At 40.7% G+C, this 25,312-nt stretch overlaps 1 protein-coding gene across 6 annotated transcripts; it reads left to right on the forward strand.

The window, feature by feature from the left end:
• Positions 1 to 25,312, forward strand: LOC139117305 (uncharacterized). 6 transcript variants are annotated; one of them, XM_070680292.1, is made up of 4 exons: positions 1 to 225; positions 2,833 to 3,048; positions 17,658 to 17,756; positions 22,100 to 25,312. In XM_070680292.1, exons 3-4 carry the CDS (start codon positions 17,661 to 17,663, stop codon positions 23,795 to 23,797), a joined length of 1,794 nt encoding a protein of 597 aa, XP_070536393.1. In that variant the 5' UTR covers positions 1 to 225; positions 2,833 to 3,048; positions 17,658 to 17,660; the 3' UTR covers positions 23,798 to 25,312. The 6 variants fall into 6 exon arrangements, with proteins under 6 accessions (XP_070536393.1, XP_070536394.1, XP_070536392.1 ...); XM_070680293.1 differs by having other exon boundaries at positions 2,977 to 3,048; XM_070680291.1 differs by lacking the exons at positions 1 to 225; positions 2,833 to 3,048 and adding an exon at positions 5,033 to 5,412.

Consider the following 25,312-nt stretch of genomic DNA (forward strand, 5'->3'; position numbering starts at 1 on the left):
ATGCAAACTTAGACAGACCGGGTGTTAGTCAGTAAGGACCCAGCTGTGACGACGGTCAGTTGGCAACTTGAACTATATCTGCTTGGTTTCTAATCTTACGTCAAGTTTGGCCATCCTATCAGTTCACCTTGTTCATTCGAGATAATGATGTAGAAGGTGTTGGAGGGAATTCATCGGCTACACGCTGAAGTGTAGACCCTTCAGTGGTCAGTAGTGCAGGTGCAGGTAAGTCAAACAAAGCGATATTCCCATATCAGTGTTCACGCGAAGTTTGTTGGGTATGTTTAGAGAAGATACCTCTCGGCGTGAAACGACGTTATACAGGAAAACGCCGTTTCATTTTGTTTTCTCTTTATCAGTCTACCTAACTTCTGTACTTGTCTTTCCACGGTTACACGGTATCACAGCGGTGTGTTTTCCGCGGCGGCAATTTGGAGTTTACGTAAGTCTCTTTGCCTTGAAGGCTAATACTAATTTAAATCTGAATCGCCTCTATGTAGGCTATGGTGAACCGTGTACGAATAAAGACCTGTAGACATTCGTTTGAGCTAAAGTGTTGAAACCGTGTTCCCCTTTAAAAGAATCGGGGATTGAAACCCCCCTCCGAAATAAAAAGATCAATCGTGATAAATTCAATATTTTCTTTACAGTTAGTTCAAGCGTTCGAGGGAACTATTCCATCATGTTCAGGGTTTTTAAAAAAAAAGATATCAGAAATAAATGACACTGGTTTTAACCAAATTGACCTTTAATGCTAAAACTGTTCGGTTCCAAACTATTCGTTGATCAGAGACCACAGACAGCTACACCTCTTGTATGCGGTAATGTGGATAAAATAGAAGAATGCACATTCAATATGTATCACACTTTTTTTCGTCAACATAATCTGATGACGTGAATAGAGGGCGTAATCTGCATTGAAGCTGAGTACCATATCTACAGTGTCAGAAAGATATGCTAAAGCGGGAAAAAAGACAAAGATTTACATATAGCGTTGCACAGTTACTTGGGTGACTGATATATCTTTGTGTTCCAAAACACCACATTGCGTCCTCTGAAATGAACGCACAAATAGAAACTCAACACAAACAATGTGCCTGCAATTAAACATGGACATTTTTGACAAGCTTTCTAGTAGACGAGTACAAACACACACAGGAGGAAGTTTTGAATACTTTCCATTATTTATTCTGTTGGTCACTACGATTCCAGTACCACCCAAGCTATGGCATTCCTCTACAACCGATGCCGGTACTGTCAATCGATAGCGATTATTATGCAGTTGTTAGCATAAGACGTGTTCACACGTACCAATACAATCCCCGACCAAATTCCTAATTGATTCTAGTGTCTCGGAAATGTCCAATTCATCTAATTATCGATCGATGCAAAACTATAACAGTTTTTGACTCACACGACAAGGGAATTGGGTCGTGGCACGGGTACCTTTTGTTTTCAAGCTGTTGTATGTCAACGTCCGTGGAACTGGCTAGTCGGTTGTAAACCTAGACAATGAACTTCTGATATTTCCTTGTCTATTTTGTTGATATTTCGACAAGTATTAGTACAATGACTTTCTTGTCAATGTTTCGTGGAATGTTTCCCGTTTTATTAGCTGTGACAGCTTGCCTGGCCTGCCACATTATGCGATCGATATATAAAAACTTAGCTCAGAATTCCGTAGAGTTGAGACGAAGAACTCCGAGGTGTTGGTCATTCAAAACCTCGACCAAATCGGAAGTGTTGATAAATCATTTAACGAGAAATTATTCACCATGCACTTGCCACACACGAAGTGTTATCAATAATTGAAATAGCATAGACCCTAAAAAGGAGGTCTAGGGAAAAAGCCAAGGACGGAAAAGTTGAATACATATATCTCGCAGTCACAACAGTCTGATTTCTGGAGATCCTGGAGTTTTCCACGGTTTTTCAAGGTGTACCTTCTGTGATTCCGGCTTAGTTCTTTTGACTCAAATGCGAATGAGGGTAGTTGCACGTATACATTTCATACTCGTCACTTATTCTGTACACTCATAATCTAGGCTAGTGGCCATTGCACATTTGTCTCCTACGTCAGTAAATCGCGGTCTCCTCTCCCTTTACTAAACACGCTAAATTGATCGCCACAGTACCGATGTGATTAAAACTTTTATACTAACCTTTGTACTTTAAACGGTGAAGTAAGGGAAAAGTCAGGTTTAAATAATCTCACGGGAATGCCTACCTTTTCACTTACTCCTTTTGGAAGAGAAAGTTTGTCAGTGAAGGAAAGTGTGGGGCGCCCTCACTAGACAAAATCACAAGCACTGATTTACTGCACTTTTTTTCACAATGTCACCGATTGTTTAAATTTCACGGAAGTCAATAGAGAAAGTAAATATATGAAATTTCAACATCCTCGTAACCTTTGCCTCAGTCCGATTGCGACATTATTTGTCAGCGTCACCAAATTGCCCCGGGGGCAAAACCTGAAGAGCCAGAAACGTGTGTAAACTTGCCTCGACTCAACTGACATACCAATGTGTTTTGCGTGAGGTCTTCAAGCACGTTTGCCTTTTAGAACTGATAAAAGTACACTCACACAAAAAACTGTCTCGCAAGAGTGGTTTCTTCTTAAAATGCCTTCAGATCGTCAGATACGTGGACGCCCTTATCAGCAACTTAACAGTTTACTTCGTGTGGGCGACAAGACGGATTCGGCACCGCCGTTTCTGTTTGACGTTGTTCACAATAAACCTTTCCTTCCCTACCGTATGATCTGTTAGGGCAAACGAAAGCGATAGACAATCTCGGTCGAAGGTAAGATGTACCATGTCTCTTTTCAAACAGATCACAGGGGCAGGTTGATTGACCCGCAAGCAAGAAGCATTGTCACTTTTCATTGGTCCATTACATTTGAAGATGTGACGTTTCTGAATAGTGACAAACCATAGAGGGCGAACAATTAAAGTTAGTGCATCTCTCTGAATACAGATTCCGTGAAGTCGCCCCGGCCGACGATGTCGACGAGCGGGTGCTGTTCCTGTACAAGAGTTGAGTATTAAGGTAAGTGTGAAGTAGAAGCTATTCTTTCTGTACGGTTTCAGACTGGTTGCAGACAGCTTTGTAGGAGCAGAAAACAATTACGCGACCAAATTTGCTTTAGTATTTTAGCATATACATTTGTAATACATGCCTGGTAGGTAAATTATGTTCTAGGTGTGGGCAGACAAGAAGTTACTTGTAATACGACTTTGTAAAAGATATGTACAACATCCAGAGAGAGAGAGAGAGAGAGAGAGAGAGAGAGAGAGAGAGAGAGAGAGAGAGAGAGAGAGAGCGTTTTTGTCAGGCATTAAGAAGAAGTACAGTGTGCGCAGCCAGTGACATGTTGAACGTTTTGTATGAATATTCACGGACCTCCCTAACTCTAAAGCTGAGAAAGCAGATGATGTTGCATATCAGTACTGTCTGGAATTCAAACGTTAGGAAAGCATGGTGCACCGGTCACCTTGATCTTGAAAACCTAACGGTGTGCTCAATACTTGGTTTCTAAAATCTGCTCCTAAACTATGCATGTAACACTATCAAGGCAGTCGTTTGTGTGTTTACTGTTGTGGGTTTCTTTGTTTCTGTGATGAATGCAATCAAGGGATCTTCATCAAGGACATTTCTTGTACTTGTCAATTACCTTGATCTTATCACAACAACTTCAGATGACAGCTTCGCGAACGCATGGCGTACATGCTACACCTATTTATTGCACAAAGAAAAGTGAAAATGTACATTTTTTTTAGCCTCGGCGGCAAAACCTATAAAGATGGGTCTCGTAATCATTACCTCAAAAACAGCACATTTCTAGGAAGCTACAATATCAAGTTCATGTCACCTGGTGTCACGGAGACGGTATACATTTTCGAAGGCATCCCTGTCCACGGCAACCGAGTGGCTCCTCCATTCAATGTGTGTTTATCTGTTTTAGCTGTGTACTTCCAACAAACAACATATAGGAATTCCGTGTGATCCATTGGCACAGACAACCGATAGTCGTCGCTTTGGGTTATCAAAAAAGACCCTAAAAATCTCAGGACACATATTGTAATTATACGCCAAGAATTGAACCAGTCAAGTATGGAAAGGTCCCAAGGTGCAACCTTTTCCCCCACAACAGGTGATTTTCAAAAGCGTGTATTCAAGTAGAGGTTTATACTGCCATCTTGTTACTCTTTTATATGGCATGTACTTAGTGACACTCTATAATAAACCCATCAGTTCTTTCAACTCTTCGACGGATCAATTCTCTCTCTCTCTCTCTCTCTCTCTCTCTCTCTCTCTCTCTCTCTCTCTCTCTCTCTCTCTCTCTCTCTCTCTCTCTCACGCAACAAGGAGCATGCAACCATTTCGGAACAGTGGTCCATCAAACACTTTGATTAACCTTGTCCATTGTATCAATAAGTAAACAAGATGGAGGTATTAGGAGTCAAGCTAATGTCCGTGAAATATTCGGTCAAATGTTGCTTCTCCTTAATTATTCTCGGTCACGTCCTTCAAGATTTTGTGAGAAACAAACATGCCTGATAACAGCGGCAGCTCGTTGGTTGGAGAAACACCTACGATACCAACTTAGTGGATTCTTGCCAAAATATATATGTAACTTGTTAGGGATTTCGCTACTTTGTACGTCATAGTCCCGGCGAGGGTAGTCGCGGTGGTATAAACCTCGTTGCCTTCGCGATTATTCCGAGTTTCGCGAAAACGGACAGCGGGCATGCGCACTGCAAATACATCAACGAACACAAATTAAACAACGTGACGTTTACATCTAATATATTGCCCTGCTATTGTTTTCAGTGTTTTACTCATTAATTACTCTAAGTGTTTCTCACAATAATATGCAAAGTAGCGTTAGATGTGGAGCTGTCACCCAATAATTTTTAGTCAATATCCGGCGCCACTATCTCAACTACCTGTCAGCGTTTGTCACGTGACTACAATCCGATAAGTCCTGCCCGCAATCACCTTTTATGACCCACTAGGCTACCTTTGTTACGAAATCCTCTGACTAGAGTTACCATTTTTTCTGCTCTTTACCTTCTGGCTACGGATCCTTCAGTCTGCTTTGCATAACAACTATACTCCATTGTACTGACTTCAAAAGTGTAAGATCTGTTGTTCGTCGTGCTATCCAGTAAACTCGATACCTGTGTGCCGAGTTCCAGCCTCAATAAGAGCCGGTGTTATCATCGATGGGACAGCTACGGTAGTTGTTTTGACGTCAGACGATGGACTGATGTAGCCGAATTTGCCCCTCCTCTTTGATCAATTTCGGCAAGGATACGGCAGTTCAACATGGAGGGAACACGCTGGTTTTGGGAGGAGCTCCCCCAATTATGGCAAATCATGGGGGTTGAAGATTTCGCTTTTTCGCTAGTAAGTATATACGATTGCGCACATACGGTACGACTCACACAGTTGCAGAGTAGAGAAGATCAACTCATCTGCCATTCATCTGACAGAGATCCAACGTTCAATATGTTGACAAATATGTCTGTGGTCGGTTTAACACACAAGTACTATATTCAGTTTTTACGTAATCAAGGTACAGTTGTATTTGACGGAAATTTGCCACAGTCAACACAGGCCCGTAATTCAATAACCGTGTTTGCTGCTAAAAATTACCGTTCTCTGGCTCCCGTTAATCTCACAGCTTAAAACATTTTCCTGCGGCAATACAATTCCAGGCGCCCTTTTAAGAAAGACCTTTCGTCAAACCTATACTTGTGAAAAGGTTTAATAGCTAAATGAAAGAAACATTTCCTATAAGGCTCGTTCAAAACAACAAATCGAAACGCTCGGTTTAAAGCTAGTTACTGATCGCCGCTTTTGGGGTCGTTGCCATACGAATTCGATACCATGCGTATTGTAACGCACACTATCAACCATAGACCCTAAAAACGTTTTTAGGGTCTATGTATCAACTGACGGGTGGGCTACGTGTATGCAGGTGGGAAAATATTTCACTGTGATGTCTTTCCAGCTCTCGCTTCTGCATTTTAAACATGAACTTTCGACCTATATTAATTGTGCACCTGATGCTAATTGTTGCCGTGCATTAACTGTATACTCAGGATTGTCCTCAGTGATTGTACTATAATTAGTCGAATTCTCGCGACAGTTATATTTTGATTTAATTTACTATAACTATTAGATAACCATTTGTGTATGGCCATGGACCGCTATGCGCTGCGCTCATGACGTATAATCCCCCTTTTTTCTTCCACGGTCTCTCTAGTTTTTCTACCTTATCTGTCCATCTATCTTTATCTCCTTCACGAACACAATCACGGGCGTTCGAAAAGCCCCGTTTTAAAAAGAAATCAGCTTAAATACAAAGAGAGATTACCACATAACTGTCGATGCTGTTGTTTGCGCAACCAAATGATTAGAATGTTAATCTATTGAGTTTTCTTCGGGGGAATGTAGACTTAACTGTCTCAAGTAATGTTTGTCAAGAAACAAAGTGGGGAATTCTAGCGACAGATTGGCGTTTCTCGGTGTCAACTGTGCGGCATTCTGCAATGCCGCGGAGCATCAGTTAGCAGCCCCTCCACCGCCCGTGATGGAGGGACCGTGATCAGCTGCAGCAGACAAACCTTGCTAGCTGTGTCACGTGACAGATCAACTTGACAGGTGCTGTGTGCTTACCACGGGCTCTATTGGTTTCTGTAATTTAAGTGTCGAAACTATACCCTGATTGGCAACCAAATTAACGAGCATTACAAGTTGTTCAGCAGTATTTACACCGAGCTCAGGTTTGTCACATTTGACTGGTTAATGTTTTTTATCAGTGGAGATCCAGATTTTTTCCAGATATTCACACAATAAAATATCCTGGCTGAAAGCAAGACAATGTATTTAGATTATAACAAACAATAGTAAAAAACAAGCTGTTCACTTAAGTTTTGCTGCTGTTAAACAACATTTCACAGGTTTCGCTACAATTAGCATACCACACACTTATGATCATCCAAAATAGTCGAAAGTCATTAGAAGATGGCTTACTCGCCAGCGAAGCAAAATAATTCGACTATTCCTGTTTGTCCTTTAAACTTGTTTTTAACCCTTTCATCATTGTGTTTTTAAAGATTGATTTTAAAGTTCTTCTAGCTGTAACTCTTGGTGCTATACCAGTATTTTTGTTCTGTCCGTAAAAGAGTTTCTCGTTCCACGCCCCGCAATTATATGGGAATGCTCAGTATTTAACTCGTAAATGCAGCCTGTATGCGTGTAATGCCAAAATTTTATCGTTGACGACTGGATTTAGTCCAGAATATAATTCGTTTTGTCAAAAATAGCACAGCAAATGGTAAACACTGGACTGTGTTGGCAGGGCTAAGGCTCGATTGTTCTACTTATAGAATAGGATGTATTTGTTTTGTCATAGACACTTTTTACGGGTGTCTATAGAAAAACACTGAATATGTAATCAAACGTCCATAGGTGTTGTCCCTTTAATTACGCGATGTGCTTATTTCTGTTCGGTTAGAAGTCTGTCGTAAAATATTCTGCAATTGTTTAATTAAACATTTTCTCAGAACTATTTTGTTAACAGTTGTAACACAATCATGTAGGTTTTTTCATGTCAGCACAGAGAGTGAGTGATGGCACACACCCATCCGGATGTTAGCCATCCGCCGTAGCTTATCCTTCAATTCTACACTTCGTAATGCACCATCTGTCAGCTTAATGCATCTGTCGAAAAATGTGTGAGAAGATATTGGTCGTTTGTCATTGAGGATAATCCACGAATCTCTCCCAGTTGTGCAAATTTTGACCATTTGGCATGAAGAAATTTTTAGTTTCGAGAGGATTAATGCTATTTGAATGATTGGAAATTGCATCTCCGAAATGTCAAATACGAGACTCGTTGTCTGGTTACAATGTTTATCTCTATTTACCATATTAATGAAGCCTTTTAGTGGAAAATACCTTATAAATGGATCATTTTGAATCAGCTATGTTTACCTAATTAGTGCTAAATCGTTTTCCTCAATTCTTGTCTTTCACATTTCAACTTTATTTTATATTTGCCCTCTGCACTGGCTGGATTGTCAAGGGTAGCATTTCGATTCGTGCACATGTGGTTACTTCCGGGTCAAAGTTCATCTTATCGAGAAAGGGTGACGTCACTGTAACAAAGGTTTGGATTACCGTTCAGGTATCGCATGCATGGCCGGTTTTGTTGTCGTACCTTTGTGAAAGAGCACAGGCATGTTAATTGCGCATACCATTCTTGCCGAAAACACGTTCACAGCAACTTATGTGTTGAACCAGTGTCAAGATCACAATATCCCATTGTTTTCGCGCTCCGAAGTGTACTTCTTACTTGTACTGAACGTCTCCATGGCAACCGCTTCGGATCAAGGTCTGTCACAAGAGAGTACACCATGTGAGCTATATGTACACCATGTGAGCTATATGTAAATACACCAAGCCACTTCCTAGAGTGTTGCAGAAACATATGAACACCACCAACCATTAAAGTAATTCTACTTTAGAGTCCCACCACCTGCAAATTTTGACAATCTCAGGCTGCGAACGTAACAAGAATGCATGTACCTATACTAGTACGAATTTCTCTCGTAAACCGTTATATTGTATGAAACACATCGCTAGCAAACTCTCTCTCTCTCTCTCTCTCTCTCTCTCTCTCGTTCGCTTTCTCACTCTGAAGGCCTGGTTATTAAAATAGTGCAAACTTTTGCTATAAGTCGAACACAACTATTGCTGTGCAAAATGATGAACTATGGACACATTGTTGTAAATGGATTCAAATACGACCAACAGTAGCTGATAATTGAGGTCTGTATTGTTTGACCTTTATGGCAAGCACTGCAACCTTTCAGTAAAGAAACTTACAAATATAATCCGATAGAATACGATAAAAGACTTTCAAAGTCGCGCAAATCGCATCTATCATTTAGGGTTCTCAGACGTCATGCTATAACATTCCTCCGCTACTAGCATCACAAACTCATTGGGTTTCTGATTTCCAACGAGCCACAAAAGACAAAAACAAACAAGATAAAGGGACGAATATCATGATGCCGTTGATCTCCTGCAGTTCAATAAGAAAAGTTCGAATCTGATTCACATGATTTCTGATGTCATGTCTCAGATCCTGCCGTGCCAGATTTTTATTTATTTATTTACCGTGAGCAGTTGCCACAAAGGCAGTACAGCAGAGTCGTTTGAAATGTATTTATAGTCCACGAACCAACCTCATAACGACGTCAGGTCATTCATCACGACGTTTTCTTGTCAAACCTTTGGCGTAAGAGCAGATTATCAGCAAATAATGGTGGCTGGTTTGATTCGGTTCCTTAGTTCAGCCTCAATTCAGCATTATTAATGACCATTATTTTGAAACACCACTTTCTTGACATTCGACACATATTGGTGTGATTGCAGACTTCAATGATCTTGATGAACACATTGACCGTCAGGTTGGCCTAAATGTTGTTTCATAGTTGTCCAAGGGGGCAAGTCGTGAGCAAAGGTTGTGATTAATAGGTCATCAGTTTGTACGACATCCCGCCTATACTGCCTAGGAGCACCGATACAGAACTATTTATCGATTTTTGGGGGGAGGAAATCGGACTTCAATCAGTTGCCAACAACAAAATTTTTGACGAATCTGTGCTGACACCCGAACGACTCGCGGTCAATTACGTTGCCTTTTTTACACTCCAAACTTGACTCTGGAGTTTCAAATCCATGCTTTGCGATGACAGTGGATCTCCGCCAATGACATGGGGTGAAATTGTTTCCAGACTGCCAAAGGGGAATCATCGACGAGGCGGTAAAGTGCCGTTTTCATTTGTGTCGTACCAAGCAAGCCGTCCCAAGATGCTACAAGTACAAAGGTCCAGCTATGCCGTCGGACGAACGAAGGTAAAAATTATCGGTTGCCCAATTTGTTGGCGCGCGGTAAGGACTGTTATCTCTAGCACTAGATTTGTAAGTACACGAACAGTTGTCACAGACTCGTCACAGGCATTGTACTTGGCGCGAAAATGACATTCAATTTGCTCACTGTTAGGCCTATATTCTTATATTGTTCAACACCAATTACACGGTATGATTCTATTGTTAGATTGGATTTATGACCACTACAAAGGGGAAGCAAGATGAGAATAGCATCCGTAACTCTTGTATGTCTTGAGGTCACCAAAATATTTCTTTGTTTTAAATATGGTGGCAAATGAGAAAGCCAGGACTACTTGAAAACTGTTGTTTTTCCGAAATGAAAAATCACTCAGATCATTTATTGATACAATCAATAATCCATTCTCACGTGATCCGGTGGGTGGATGCGTACTCGAGATGCGCGACAGAAACGAAAACTAAAATGTCACGTAGCGTTATTGTTATAAAATGAGAGTTGTGGTGTGATTTGGTATCTGCTGAGATGTTGACGAGAGGACAACGGCAGAAGTTTGTTTGCGCATATGTTGTTGAGCAGATTTTGTGACATTTCGTTCCATCTTAACAGGACCCGGATGTAGTACAACTGCAGCGAAATTTGAATGATTAAATTGGGCAAAAACTTCATTTAAGAGTACATTCCCATGAAAAAAAACCCAGATCGGTGTGAAGTCGAAAATCCTGGAAGATTCTTTTAGTGAAATTTTCACTTTGTTTGAACTCAACAAAGAACTGGAAGTCATTTAAACATTGACGCCATAACTCATTATTAATTCATATTTTTACTACTTGTGGAAGGCGTGACGTCAATCAAACAGGAAGAATCAGAGCAGCAAGGAAAGCGACTAATTTCTCCGGACTTTATGAAATATGTTTTATTGAAAGTGATGTTCAAAGTGATGATGCGTTCTCAAAACATCAAAGAAGGTCCAAACTGAAAACTTAAGGCCATTTAAAGAAAAATCTTTGTTTGCCGTCCTTGGATTTTTGAAAACCCTACCAGCCAGCAAGGTAAAAACAAACACAGACAAAAACACAAGTGTATTAACATAAGCTCAATTTTATTCGGTTTCTTTTGAAAAAGCAATATTTTATTTGTAATAGTGCTAGCATTGTGTTTCTTTTCTTTTCTCTGAAAACCTAACAGCACGCGGACGGCAAACAAAGAATTTTATCTAAAGGGCCTAAAACGAATTACACAAAACTTTCTTTTATCGTGAAAACTTAGTCAGATTGTAAAATGGCTCTCTTTGAGATATTATGGTGCATTCATAGACAATTTGGTGGAAGATGCATTTGGTTCATCTCTCTAAATCACGTGTTTTTCTGTGTTTTATGACATTTACAAACTGCATCGCTGCCTGATCACTCGGAGTATACACTGTGTTTGTAAAACACGCTGACCTTTGCGTTGTACATGCACTTCATTTATTGTCGTCTGCCTGTAATGTTAGCCATGCCCTGAACTTTGACCTACAAAAGACTGCTCCAACAGACGTAAAACACACCCACTTCAGTGTGGAGAGAGTATTTTATGTCAAGAATTTAACGTTGAATTTTTGATTCCCGCTCGTCACTCAGATTCGTATTAGCTCGACTCTGTTTCGTCCTCATCAACTTACGGATATCGGAAAGCTTTGACATGAAAACTTTCAACTTTAAGTTTCTTCATAGTCTGACACTCGGGTAAACTGGAAAATCATAAATAAACGGCCTGACTATTTGCATGGGGTGCCTCCACACACTATGATGCGATAGTGTCCCGGGTAGTGATTGGACAATATATTGCTCTCATGCTGAGGTGAAGGTCGTATTGAAAATAAAATGAAATCCGAGAAGAACACTTGGTTGTTTTTCAATCCAGTCATGTGTTTTGGATAATCTTGTTATTTTCGGAAAAAAAAAAAAAACGGGTTTTCATAATTCAAATGTTAAAAGACCCGGTAACGACGCTACAATCGCCACTTCAATGACGTCATGTAAGATCACTCTATCCGCACGGCCGTTATTGGGTGTTTTTGTTCTGAAGTTTGTCAGGAAGTTGGTGTGATGTGATGTTTGCATTACAAGTCGAGCTTGTCAAGTTCCATGTACACAGATCGAGATTTATTGATTTGTCGTCCATTAACACTCCCGTCTGTGGCGCCCCTGACGTTTCGGAAGATGCCGGACGCCCGTGTCCTAGGTAACGGGAGGTGACCCAGGGCACTCTACCAGGGCTCGCATGCGTTGATTCGTATGTTCTTCACTCAGAGAGCAGATCGGATTGGTAGACCTCAATCACGGTGTGTTATCAATTCAAGAGACACTTGTCATTGGTGTCCCACGTTGTCTGTGTCATATATGCTGCCGCTGAAGGATCTGGACTATTTTCTGAGAACCCAACCGGTTGAGGAAACCGTTTTCCTGTACCAACTACACGTCTAAGAAATGGCTCGACCTACAGTCATGATTTCCTGATGAAAGTCGTACTACATGCTTCACCATCTAGACAGGATCCGGACTATTCTCCGTGCAGAGAACTTTTTAGAGGGTGTGTAAGCAGCTATACGTGCGCTTGGGACTCATACAACATTTTTTCAACGCGAGCTATCGGTATATGGTTTGGCTGTATTCAGCTTAGTATTACCTTTGACCCCGCGTCGCCACTGCGTAGAGGGTCTGTAAATCACTGAACGACAACATACACAGTGGACCGAGTATTCCTGGCGGTTCATGAAGAAGTGTGGATAATTGCTGTGTCCATCCCGATGGACTTGTCTGAGCCAAGGCTCCCTCAAGTATAAACAGCTCCACAGGAAGGGAATTTGTTGATCAATTTTGAAGAATTCATTTTCGAGAGCGGATCTTGTACAAAGCTCAGTGAGTCGACAGATAATTTCGTATCAACAATCTTTTAGTAGCATTGAAGAAAGTGTTGTTCGGAGACAGTCCAGTCTTACCTAGGGGTCTGGTGTCGTAAATAGAGAGACGCCGGTTTTCAAGCAGAGACATTCATTTTATATAAAAATTGGTGATATTGTGTAATTTTTGGCGCGGGATTGCTCTCCTTGCCAGGTGAAGGCAAGAGCGAGTTGTGCCAAAAGGAACATTTTGATAATGCAGTTAATCCTGACAGAATACATTGCCAAATCGTCAGTTATATTGCCTGAGCCTTCCAAATGCGTTAACGAGTAACGTGACCTGCCTGCCTGCAGGTGTTTTTTTTTTATTGTGCTGTGTTCGTATTTGCTGTCAGCTTATTCAGATTTTGTTGAATTAAGTTCACCCATCCGGTTTACTGAAACGTGCCCATTAAAACAAGTTTCTCGTTCATCCTTTATGTGACACGTTTACAGAAAATGTTATCACGGATCGTTAGAGTCCCAAATACCTGCCTCTGAGAATTCCAACTAGAAGATCGTGTGATCGTTTACGTTGGATGTTAGAAGAACCAACATTTGTCCGTTTTCTTTTTCAAAAAATAATCAGGGACGTGCCAGATGACAATGTTCATATATATATTTTAATTGTGACTTTAATGGAATTCTATCATAACAAATGTGTCGGTATAGTGGTTACCGCGATATCTTTCAGTCTTTTTAATAGGCTGTGTAATTGAACCGAGGTTTATGAAAGCTATTCGCGTTATGACCGCATATTATCATTCCTGTGGCGCCCTGTTTACAGTCCTGTGTAAAATCCCACGGAATGTACTGGGTTTGCCCGGTCGTTAAAGCTCTAAGTGAATCTGGAACAGTTGTATGGCCAGTCGCCATTATTGTTATTGAAGAGACCCTGTTGCTATAGCAATGATTCTACCAAACTTAAGCACTTCTTTTCTTCTCACCCTGTCTGTGCCAAAACAGGTTTTGAGTGTACTTGTTGTAGTTTCGTGCATAGGCGCTCGGAGAGATTAGTGTACAGTACTGTCATTTTTGGCCGCGCGCATCACGTTGGACACACCATGCACCTGTGGGTTCATATGTCGCAAAGTATGATTTAATAACTGATCGATAATTTACAAACCCAAAGTTGCCAAGCGTCTAGGCTACTGTACCTGATCAGACAGAAGTGCACGAATTCAATCACCGCTGTGCTATAAATGGTAACTCGGTGTCGTGTCCTGCCACCAGGGTCATCGAGAGAAAACCGCAGCCATTGTTTATTATGTCTGGATTGATGTGTGGTGATGCCTAAAAATATCTTTGTTTGAGTTGGGCTTAAAGCGATTAAGGCATCAAACCATACAACGAAATACCAAGTATTTGTTATCTCCCCCTTTTAATTCCGTGCACGCAGGAGACTAAAATAACCACGTCGGGCCCACCACCCTGTCTGTCTCAAACTCAATCATCGTCGGATTTCAGCTTTTTCTCTACTTATGAAAAGATGTCACTAGATCTGCGCATTTATACTTAAGCTATATACCTGTTAAACTTTGTGAATATATAAGAATAATCCAAAATATGCAATGCATACAGAGGTGCCCTCGTGAATCCGTTAAGGTCCTGGAAAACAGTCGACGGAACTGCGCTTGTGCGAGTTTCTTGTTTACAAACAATGTATTTCGTGCATGATATCTAGATGCACCTACCTCATCATCATAGCTGCAACATGATATCTAGATGCACCTCATCATCATACATGTAGTTGCAACATTTAAATTATACGATGTAGATTGCGACAGACATGTTTTAACTTTCATCAATCACCGTCGAACCTTGGATACAGTGTTTACATTGGTCGTATGGGTCCCATACGACATTTGAGCGACGTTCCGACAACTTTATCTTTTTTTATCTACAAATTCACCAGCATATATTGTGACAGGACAATTGCTTATGGAATGGATTGATCGTGCTATCAACAGACATCTAAGTTTTATCATTGAGCCCTAGACAGCTTTAGATTTATTTTTGTCGTATTGCGTCCAGGCCCTTCAAAAGTTTGCTAATCGCCATTGTTCGTTAAGATTGTTAAGTAGGTTTACCTGAAATATCACCTATTTTGAGCCAAGTAACGCCACACAACTTCGTTCCGCCCACGGGTATAGTAGCATGGAACACGCTGGGCTGTCGTCATGGTGATGTTTCAAGCTCTCCGTTAATGCCGAGCCTATGCGGTTCCATTCGGCGTTTACAGAGCGCTAATGATTTCCATGTTTGTTACCGCTTGTAAGCAGGCGACGCCTTTGATCAGCGACCCGTGTCAAAATAACCGTACCCTTCAAAACTAGGCGAAGCTCAAATACATTCATATACAACCCTAAATGCACGCATGTGTCAATTCCAAACAGAATAAGGACAGAATTTTTCCGTTTGCCGTCGTGTATCTGTCCCATCAAGCGCCCCACAGACGATAAAATTACCTTTAAAAGCTTTGCAGGGCAGCCTGAAAAATACTTCTGATTGCAGTCCATTATTTTTGACGAGCAGCCTGATGTCCTCAAAATTACAGCCAGTAGGGCAACTGTGGGTTCTTTGGAGCGTGAGTAGGTATCGCTAAATTTCTCACCTGAAATAAGAAATAAATGGTTCTTCGGTAAATCCATCTCGCGTGGCACTATTTCTGTTGTGACGCTGTCCGCTTGGGTTGTTGTTTTGCAGTGAAGTCATCCGCGACGCGAAAAAATATACGACGTTTTAGCAGCACATGCACTCCTTTTGTGGAGGGACCGTGACTCAAAGTTCTTAAATAGTAAATGGAAAAACTCATCCATCATAACTCCGTCTGGCCGACTGATCTTTTGCGACGTCCCGGTACCTGAAGTATCGAACGCACCTCCTCGTCCGCTATATGTTTTGGGACTTTCACGCTACTATTACAGACGGCTCCGACGGGTATACGCAGCTCAGGTTTGTCTCATCAGAAAAGCCACCTGCGTTTACAGGTCTCTACGCCAATCGGTGATTGAAGCGGCCGTCGCGAATTTCCTTCAACGGACACTGCACCTTGCCTTAGTTGACACAAGTTAATCTCGCCATTTTGCAGGGTTTTTATACTTCATACTAAGGTATTGTATATGCTTTGTTACGCTTGGTGACACTTAACCTGTCGTGAAAGAGCGACTCAAAAAATGGGGCTAACTTAATTAAAGTTTCAACAATACTCGGCGAAGAAATTCCAGTTGTGGCGGATCAGTCACTAAGGGTATTATTCTGATGTTTTTGACGAGAAAAGATGGCGGGAGCGTAGCGCTTCTTTTCCGCTAGTTTCTGATTGTTTAGAATGTCTGTCGGCGAAAGGCGCGCTCGCCATCCGAAACAAATGGCGCCGAAACAGAGTGAGATCGAGCTCGAGTGCGCTCAGATTGAAGATCGCTACTGGACGCTTGGCCGACTGGTGTGTCTCGGTTATACGAGTAATAGACTCAAGCAGGTAGGCCTTGAGAAGTTGAACAATGGTGTTGACAACTTTTTGGGGAGTTTTGTTGTTCCAAGCGTCTTCATAAATGGTGTGACACATGTCTAGAGGTGGGAACAGGTGTACTAGATAGCTTTATTGGGGCTACTTTGAACACAAACACCCAAACAAGTTCTGTCCAGATATACCGAGTTTATTAGTAAAAGGGCCGAAAACGCACAAATATCTCTCATCAGCGGCGAGGCTCTGTCGCACAGATTCTTGAGTCATACAAAGCTATTTCGTACACGTATGGACCTATAGAAGGTTACGGATAACAGAGCAGACGAACCGTGTGCCGCCAATGTACGTGGTTTAAAGGTTTGTTTGAACAAAACCGACGGGTTCAGACCCAGCCTCCAGAATACTGCAGTAGCCTCGCAACATATATATAGACCATGTAGTGAATGCAGGGTGTCGACTAGTTTTACCACACTGAGCGTGGCATTTAAATAGCATCACCAAACGTCAGACGGAATTTCCTTGAGAGAGTCTGTCTTTTGGCGAGACGTAGTTTTATAGCATGACAATGCATTCTGTCACCGTTGTTATGCATTTGTTGGCCCTCCACATCATAAGAGCGGGATTAAGTTGTCTGTCGGTCGGATTTATTCGTACTTACCCTTGTCTCGACCTTCACTCGTGTTGTCATTGTCACTGACAAAAAATACAACACTTCGGTCATCTCGCTGTCACTCACAAGAACACCTGGCCAACAGATTGCGCCATCCTTGTCTTCGTGGGGACATATTGCCCCCTTCTTCAAAGACCACAACACAACCAAACCGACGCAGGTATTGGGTTAACCTGAACCCGTGTCGAGGGACAGCGACATTATATGCTTAAACGTGACCACGTTGGTATTCAACCGATGTGTGGAACATGTTGCCTCCACTCCCGAATGCTACTGCCTGCCGCGATAAAGTACATCGCCCAAATTCGCATAAAATACCCTTATTAAATATATCATTAGGAGCTTGGCAAACAATAACGTTGGTGTAAATAACTTTACTATAATTCGGTATACCATGCGCATACTGTGATAGCAAATGAAGGCATTGATACCTGTAGTTCAAATTTACCTCTTATTTGTCCAGTACACGTCTGCCGTTGACTTACTGCCGTGACTGCGCTACACCACTTCATATGAACTTAATGTAATTATTTCAGGCTTTTATATCATTCAATGCGTAACATATTTTCACTGTCATTACCTTGAGGTTTCCGCCATGTCAGATTAAGAGAAATGTCACAACTCTATTAAAGACTAAATTGTTAAATTTTTGTGTATTTTCTTGTTGCAGGAGATGTATGACCCGTTGAACTTGAGCGAAGTCCGCCATGAACAACGACGAGTCGCCGCCCTCCTCAACTCATCGGGAACTCTCGATATCCATGCATATGTGAGTATACTGTATTACATGTGTCGTGTTTAAATTGTATAGTACTGGCGTGTTCCTGTGTGACAATCATGAACCTGAGATACGCGCAATGCCATTACCAAGTACCGAATGCCACGATCCAACAATTCTAAGGCACTAAATGATCGAACGTCAGAAACCTGAAATGTTTTGTTGTATTTTGCTCTCGGATATATAGGGCCTACATGTCACTCCATACTTTCTAAGATAGTGTAGGTCCACAAACATACGAAAAGATGTAGTCACTAGACAATCCCTTTCTACATCCTTGAACATCCATGTTCAATATATCTATAGCGTTATACATTAAACCAATCATAAAACCAATCATACGTATGTATATGTACATACGTATGTACATACTCACATTCAAACACACATACTTACATACGTATACATACGTATACATACGTATACATACATACATACATACATACATACATACATACATACATACATACATACATACATACATACATACATACATACATACATACATACATACATACATACATACATACATACTTACATACATACATACATACATACATACATACATACATACATACATACATACATACATACATACATACATACATACATACATACATACATACATACATACACTGGCGTGATGCCATCTGCGAACGTGATCATATGTAGTTATCAACTTTCCATGTCAGATAGAGGCATTTTCTCTGCAAAACTTTCTAAACGCAAATAAGCGTATTAGCAAAGTTGACAATGACCACTGAAATCTATACGCTGTTGAACAATAGCCAAGGATCGCATATGTCCACAATTTCTTGGCGTGTTCGGCAAAGTCAACAATAAAGAAATCAAAGTTTACGAACGGCAGCAATATGACGTCAGATTTTCTGGCATGTTACTCAGGTATGTTAATGCATGGGCATAGGCATACATACATGTAAAATCAGTTTGAACATACTTTTTAATCAGACCTGGTCAGAAAATTCTGAAAATTGCCAAAAATATGTTTTGCATTTGATTAAGTTGAAATTTATCATAATATATTACCTAAGTCAGATCACGTGACCATAATCTATTATTTTCCCGCCAAAATTGTATATTGCAAATCACTGAATATTCCAACCGTTATACATCAAAATATTTAAAATATTATGACCAATTAATGTAAAATGGGATAGGAACTTGTGTTGGAACTAGTGGCAGATGCAAAATTATTGAATTTTGAATAACATATCTTCACAAAAAAACAACAAATACAATATTTTTGACGTTTTACATGAATATTTTGAATATCAGAAAGAAATATAGATAGTTTCATGAGTGCCATGTATTTTTGAAAGAATATGATAGATGTTGTTTCCAAAAGTGCAGAGAAAATCAAGAAAATTTAACGGGTTACGGTTGGAATATTAAAATTAATAAAGACATAAATTTTGGCGGGAAAATATCAGATTTGGTCACGTGACTCAACTCGTCAAGATTTAGGCAGACATTAATTTTAAAGAATTTAATAATTCCAATAATTAGGCCAAATATCAATCAAATCGCGTGGTTTTTAAAGATAACTGATCATTTTCTTACTTTTGGGCTTGATGGGTACAAACACCCATGCATTAACTTACTTGAGTATCAGAACCACACCCAAGATTGCACTTTCACTAATCTGCAATTCAAAATACGACGATGATTTGTGTACCTCTCCGTCTCGGGATCGTGTCGGTTTATCCATGAGATTTCTGTCGCTACCCTAAGGTAGCAACATAAATTGATGAGAGAAGCCGTCTATTTGACTTCCAAATTTAGCCCAGAACAGACGCAAGCATTCTTTCTGGCGTTTACTTCTCCAATACCAAAAAATTAATTATAATGATATTCCTCCCATACCACAACAGTCTTCGAATGCAGAACTAATCTCAAAAAAACTGTTCGAAAGTTGACGTTAGGATAAAATTCTGAAAGTGACTTTACTTTCGGATGATTAAGAATTCAAAATTCAGAATAATGTTATTTCAGTTGAGCATGTGCCGATGATAAATTATATGTAATATCCGATTTGACTCCTCATATTCCTTCAAAAGTCTTGCTTTTCATCACCGACAGGAATCCATTTTTTCCACAAAAACACTTACAACGGTGAAAAATTGGCGTAACAATGTCAGCGTTAACCGTTCGGGGATGCAGCATTAATATTACGACTACTTGACCATTATCAACCTACATTTACTCGGTACACCGGTTAGGTATCGTCGATTCGTACAAAGGGTTAATGTTTGGTTATAGATTCTTTATTTACCTCAGAACAACAGAATGTACAGTTTAAAAGCGAAATGCATTTTACTGCAAAAAAGTTCTGTTTGACGAAGTACCGCTGTGTAAATGGCTTGTGCGCTGATGATGTCATTTTCAGCTCAGAACTGCATGATGAAATATTCGTGAACAAACAACTTCAGTCGTTCATTGGATCTCTTGCTTGCTCTCGCCTTTACAATCAACAAACAACGTTTTTAAACTCCCTCACTGTTAAACACAATTACTGTTATGCCTCTTCCGGAATCGTGACATCATATTCAAATGAAACACGTTTTGAATACCTTTCTCTGAGCTCTAAGAAATCCACGTACACTCTGCAGATCGCACGGTTAAACATTGTCATCGCCGTCTCTATAAAGTCGGTTTGGGCTACCTAAAATCGTTAGTGTGGAAAAAGTCTACCAATATTAAAAATAATAGTCTGTGTACATCAGTCATATCACGATAAAGAAACATTTACTTTGTGTATAGAAATGAGTTGTTCCGAACTAAATCTTCTCCCTTGCTGCTTTTTTTTTCTTTTCTGTATGTTGATGTGTTTTCAGTCTATGGTCCATTCTCAGAAAATCGATTATGTCGCGCATCCCGATAACAAGTTACCCAGTCTTCTACATACATCAAATCATCTTCACAATATCAATGTGTACTCTCTAATGCCTTGTGCATTTATTTGTTCTTTCTTTTCTCCACTCATTCATTTATTCAGCCATTCGATTCTTCAGAGTGCTCGTTCGTTTGACAGTTCGTCAGCACACTGTTAGCAAATCCCTTCACGTGTGCACGCAGTCAGAGAAAAAACACCATATCGGTGATCTCTTGCATTTTTAATGTGTCCAGGTACACGAAACAGTCAGCAATGACGTCACTGATCTGCCCTTCGAGTTCCTCTATCCGTCAAGGTCATCTTTGAGGAAATACGCCGCATAGAACTCGTTCAGAATCTTCTCAAAAACAGAGTGAAATGATTCGATGGAATTCAAATCTCACAATAATTTAATATATCCAGTTTATTAACTCCCACACTCGTTTCACTACATACTCAAAATCAATCAAGAATACCGGAAAACGAAGGCACCGGTACTAGATGTATTTCTTGATTTAGAAACATCACTTTATAGTCTCATTGATGACGAGCTTTTTGAGATTGTGAAAAGAATGAATAATTTATGATTCATTTTGTGCGAGCAGTTCATTGCTTATAATAAAAAAGAGTCAGTGATAAATTATGGAGTACATTATCAATCGTACGTGTCAGGTCGCCGGGGACGCTTATTTTTCTTTCATTTATTTGTACTTGTTTCTACGTTTCTGACGCAATTACCGGCTTGCCTGGGAGAATTGTCCGACGTCACTATGTGTACACCTGCGCGCCTGTTTCTTTGAATCTACTCGTCAGACGATGTTGGCATGTAGCTCACTCACAGCAAAACATCGCCCCCATGCGGCCGGTGACTGCACGCATCTTCAGTGCATGGCATTGACCGGGCGAAAGTACTTCTCAGCTGATTCATCGATTGTCGCTTGCGTTGTCATAAATCAGCATATTAACATCTTGTTTATTCTCGTAACATTCGATATTACGTCCCGGCTCTTGCACTGGAACCTGCGACTAGGCGACTAAGTATGCCGAAGTAATATAAAAAGACAAATGACGATTTCAATTGCTACTCGATTTTAACCGCGATATAACGATAAACCAGAAGCAAATTAATGTTTTATGTTTACGTTATGTCTCGAGGAATTATATTTTGTCAGTGATCACAGTCGACTTATTTTCACATTTGACATAGCTTTTAAGCTATTAAAATTCTATTTCTTCTTTTGTATTGAACATGTCGTAAGATTTGTTAAAAAATATTCAAAAAAGTTTGCAAACAATTATCGAAAAAGGGTGTCGGGCAGGGGCTTTTAAAATCAACATACAGATGGCGCTATCGAAAGTTTCCCAACTTATAACCGCAACTATTATTTCATGCTTCACTCAACCTCATATTTAATTTTCCCTTTCTGTGTTTCACTTTCAGACACAAAGGCAGCCTGTTGATCAGCTCTTTAAAAACCAGTACCACAAGACATTTCAGGCCGACGGACACAAAGCATCGGTGAATCTTGGAAGCTGGGACAACAGCACTTATGAAGGCAAGGACCAACATGATTATGGTCGTAGAATACCTATCAAGAAAACCCTTCAAGAGACCGCCTATGAACACTTGGACAGGTTGAATTTTCCAAATAAGGCAAAAGATGCGACTAGAAGGGGTCAAATAGCGGGCAAGAAGGTCCCCGTAAAGCAAAAGTACGATGTTGAAGATGTGGAAGTGAAACGAAAAAATTCTATCACCCGGCCTCTAGGTGGCGCTCTGCAGAGCAAACAGGATTCCCAATTGCGGGAAACTTTGAGGATATCGTCCGGGGATGCGCCGTACAGATTGCCGCGAAAGACGCAGATCACCCGAAACCTTGAGGTCGCCATTGCAAGATCGAGGAGGAATAAGAAAAATGTCGACGGGAGAAATTTAAAACCGTTGTCGATACCAACAGGGCAGAGTTCGTCGGAGAGGAAAAGTTCTCCCGTCGCACATTTGAAGTTGAAGCATGATGATATTGGGAAAGGAATGGATCTCGGAAAGCGAATCAGCGAGGCAGAGTCAGCCAGGCTGAGTCCACTGATGATTTCACCCCTGAAAACACCACAGCATGATCGAGTCGACGGCAAGTCAGAGAGTTCCGGCAGGGGCGTGTCGGCACAAAGCACGACATACGGTGACGACGACCAGGGACCGTCACGTTCCTCGTCCAGCCAGAGCTCCGGTATCGGAACGTATCGCGCCGATGACGAAGCAACGAAAGAGTCGACGGAAGAAGAGCGGAAAAAGGACAACGATCTGTTGCGACAATCGACGGAGGACACGCTTTGGTTTCAGAGGCACGGATACACCAAGTCAGCGTGGCTCAGAAAACGAATGCGTGAAGAGGCGGAGAGGCGAAGGAAAGAGGCTGCGGCCGCTGATTCGACGAAAAGTGACACCGGGACAGGGGGTATCTTGAAAGAGAGCCGTAAACCCAGGCAAAGAGCTTCAAATGACGTTTACAAACACGCAAACATGGATGCTTACAGACAGGCTTACCTAAAAGCATTAGCTGTTGCACGGAGCAGGGCTCTTCCAAAAGAACCATGGATGCTGGGAACGAGGACAAGTCGAGCATTTACATTTTCGTACTTCACTCACGTATCCACCTGTACATGCGGACAATGCCCGAAACAGCCACGAGAACCGAAGTCAAAGCGGAACGAAATGAAAATGATTTTCGGCGACGTGAAAATGATGGACTATTTCAAGCCGCCGCCCGTCGTCAAATCGAAGCGACGTTTTAATCGAAAGAGTCGGGAGGTCCATCTGACGGCCATGAACTCACTGAAGGAGGACGATGAAGGAGACGCCCGCATCTCCGTCAAGCTACCACCCATCAACGGCAACCACGATAACAACTCAGAACTCGACAACGCTGAACAGATCTCGCTAAACGATGATGGGGGAGACGAGAGGCGCCATAGTAACGCCGATCAAAACGACAATTTATCGGATTCGTTGCTTAGTGATGAGGATGATGAAAAACGTGACATTAAGGCTCTAGCATCCAGGGATATCAAACGTGTGTCGTTCAAGAAGCAAGACGGCGAAACGTCTGGTTACGATTCTGATTCGTCAACGGAAACATGATTACAACTCTTGGTGTATGTATATATATATATATATATATATATATATATATATATATATATATATATATATATATATATGAATAATCTGATATTATATGAAATTACATCTGCTATCGACGTTTATCGACTTTGACAATTATAAAGTGACAAACAACTTTGGATATTCAAAAAAGTAAAACGTCGACTTTAATGGAAGGTCAATAACATGATAAGAACTTTGTCTCAGAGCATCTAAACAGTTAAAAGGATACCCCGCATGCGCTGCTGTCGTGAAATGGTGTTGCGTGTCACTTGAGACGGGCTTTATATGGCGCCGCGTGTGGCTGTAATCATGATACAAAGCAGGCATAATTTAATAGTTATATTGAAGATATAATGGAAAAGACATTTCAAAACGATAATGTCAGTCTAAAATTCCGACATCACAAAGCTTATTTCATTTATCCTGCTAATTTTTGTTTCAAAACTTTCCTCAGAATTTTCGACAGCCGTGGTGTCAAATCGACAATTGGTCCAATCCTCTGCAGCTTGCAAACGAAACATTTTATTATACTCCGTCCCAGTACACTTTCTTAAACATACTATGCAAGTCGAGTTCGTCCAAAGACATATATTTCGACATTTTATCAACTGAAATTGTATCAAGAGACTATTCAGTACACAAGAAATGTAATTTTGTTCCAAGGTTACCATGGCGAAATTTTCCACATTCAGGGCTGCGTCAGGAGAAACGTGAAATCAACAAATGTGCTCTTTCATGACCTCCTCATGACCTTTATTATAATATCTTATTTTATATTATAATTATTTTATTATAATATCTGTTTCCGTCCGTATGAATTGATTACTTTGATTGAAACCCTTAAACAGCCAACCAAAGCCGATCGACGAATTCTGTACCGAATGGCCAATGCCATCCACTTTCAAGTAGAAATTTGAATTTCCCCTCGTCGTGAAATCAGTTTTTATATATTTTAGGACAATGATGTAAAGTGATTTACGGGTCATGAAATTAGCTCTTCGGAGATTTTTAAGCATATTATTTTTTATGTTTATGATTTGCAAATAACTGTGTTACTGAAGTCTGAAATACAAGCTTAATCTCACCACCCGACAGGTGGCTTAGAAAATTTTCAGTTTCAGAATGGAATGACAGAAAATTTAACGGGGCCTAGGGTATTGGGTATTAAAATTGAACTCAGCCAAAATAAAAAGAGCATGAGAATTATTTTGATCTCTGAGAGTGCTCTATAAAATAGGCTCTTTACAATCTTTCTTCAAAGAGGTTGACTGCTTCCCATCGAAGATTCGTTCCTAATGGGTTTCGGGGGCAACGTCAAGTGCACCGAGTGGTATGGCGCCCTCAAGCGAAGGAAATCGACCATCGCCGGGTTTTAATCTTGACAATCGTGTTGGATGCTTTCGATGGAACTAGACTTTTACATTTACAGATCAATTTACTGCTGTATATAGAACTATCAATAAAATTATCGTTTTCGCAAAATGTTTCAAA

This window comes from Ptychodera flava, chromosome 18 (genome assembly GCF_041260155.1).
Source record: "Ptychodera flava strain L36383 chromosome 18, AS_Pfla_20210202, whole genome shotgun sequence".
In the NCBI taxonomy this organism is placed as follows: domain Eukaryota; kingdom Metazoa; phylum Hemichordata; class Enteropneusta; family Ptychoderidae; genus Ptychodera; species Ptychodera flava.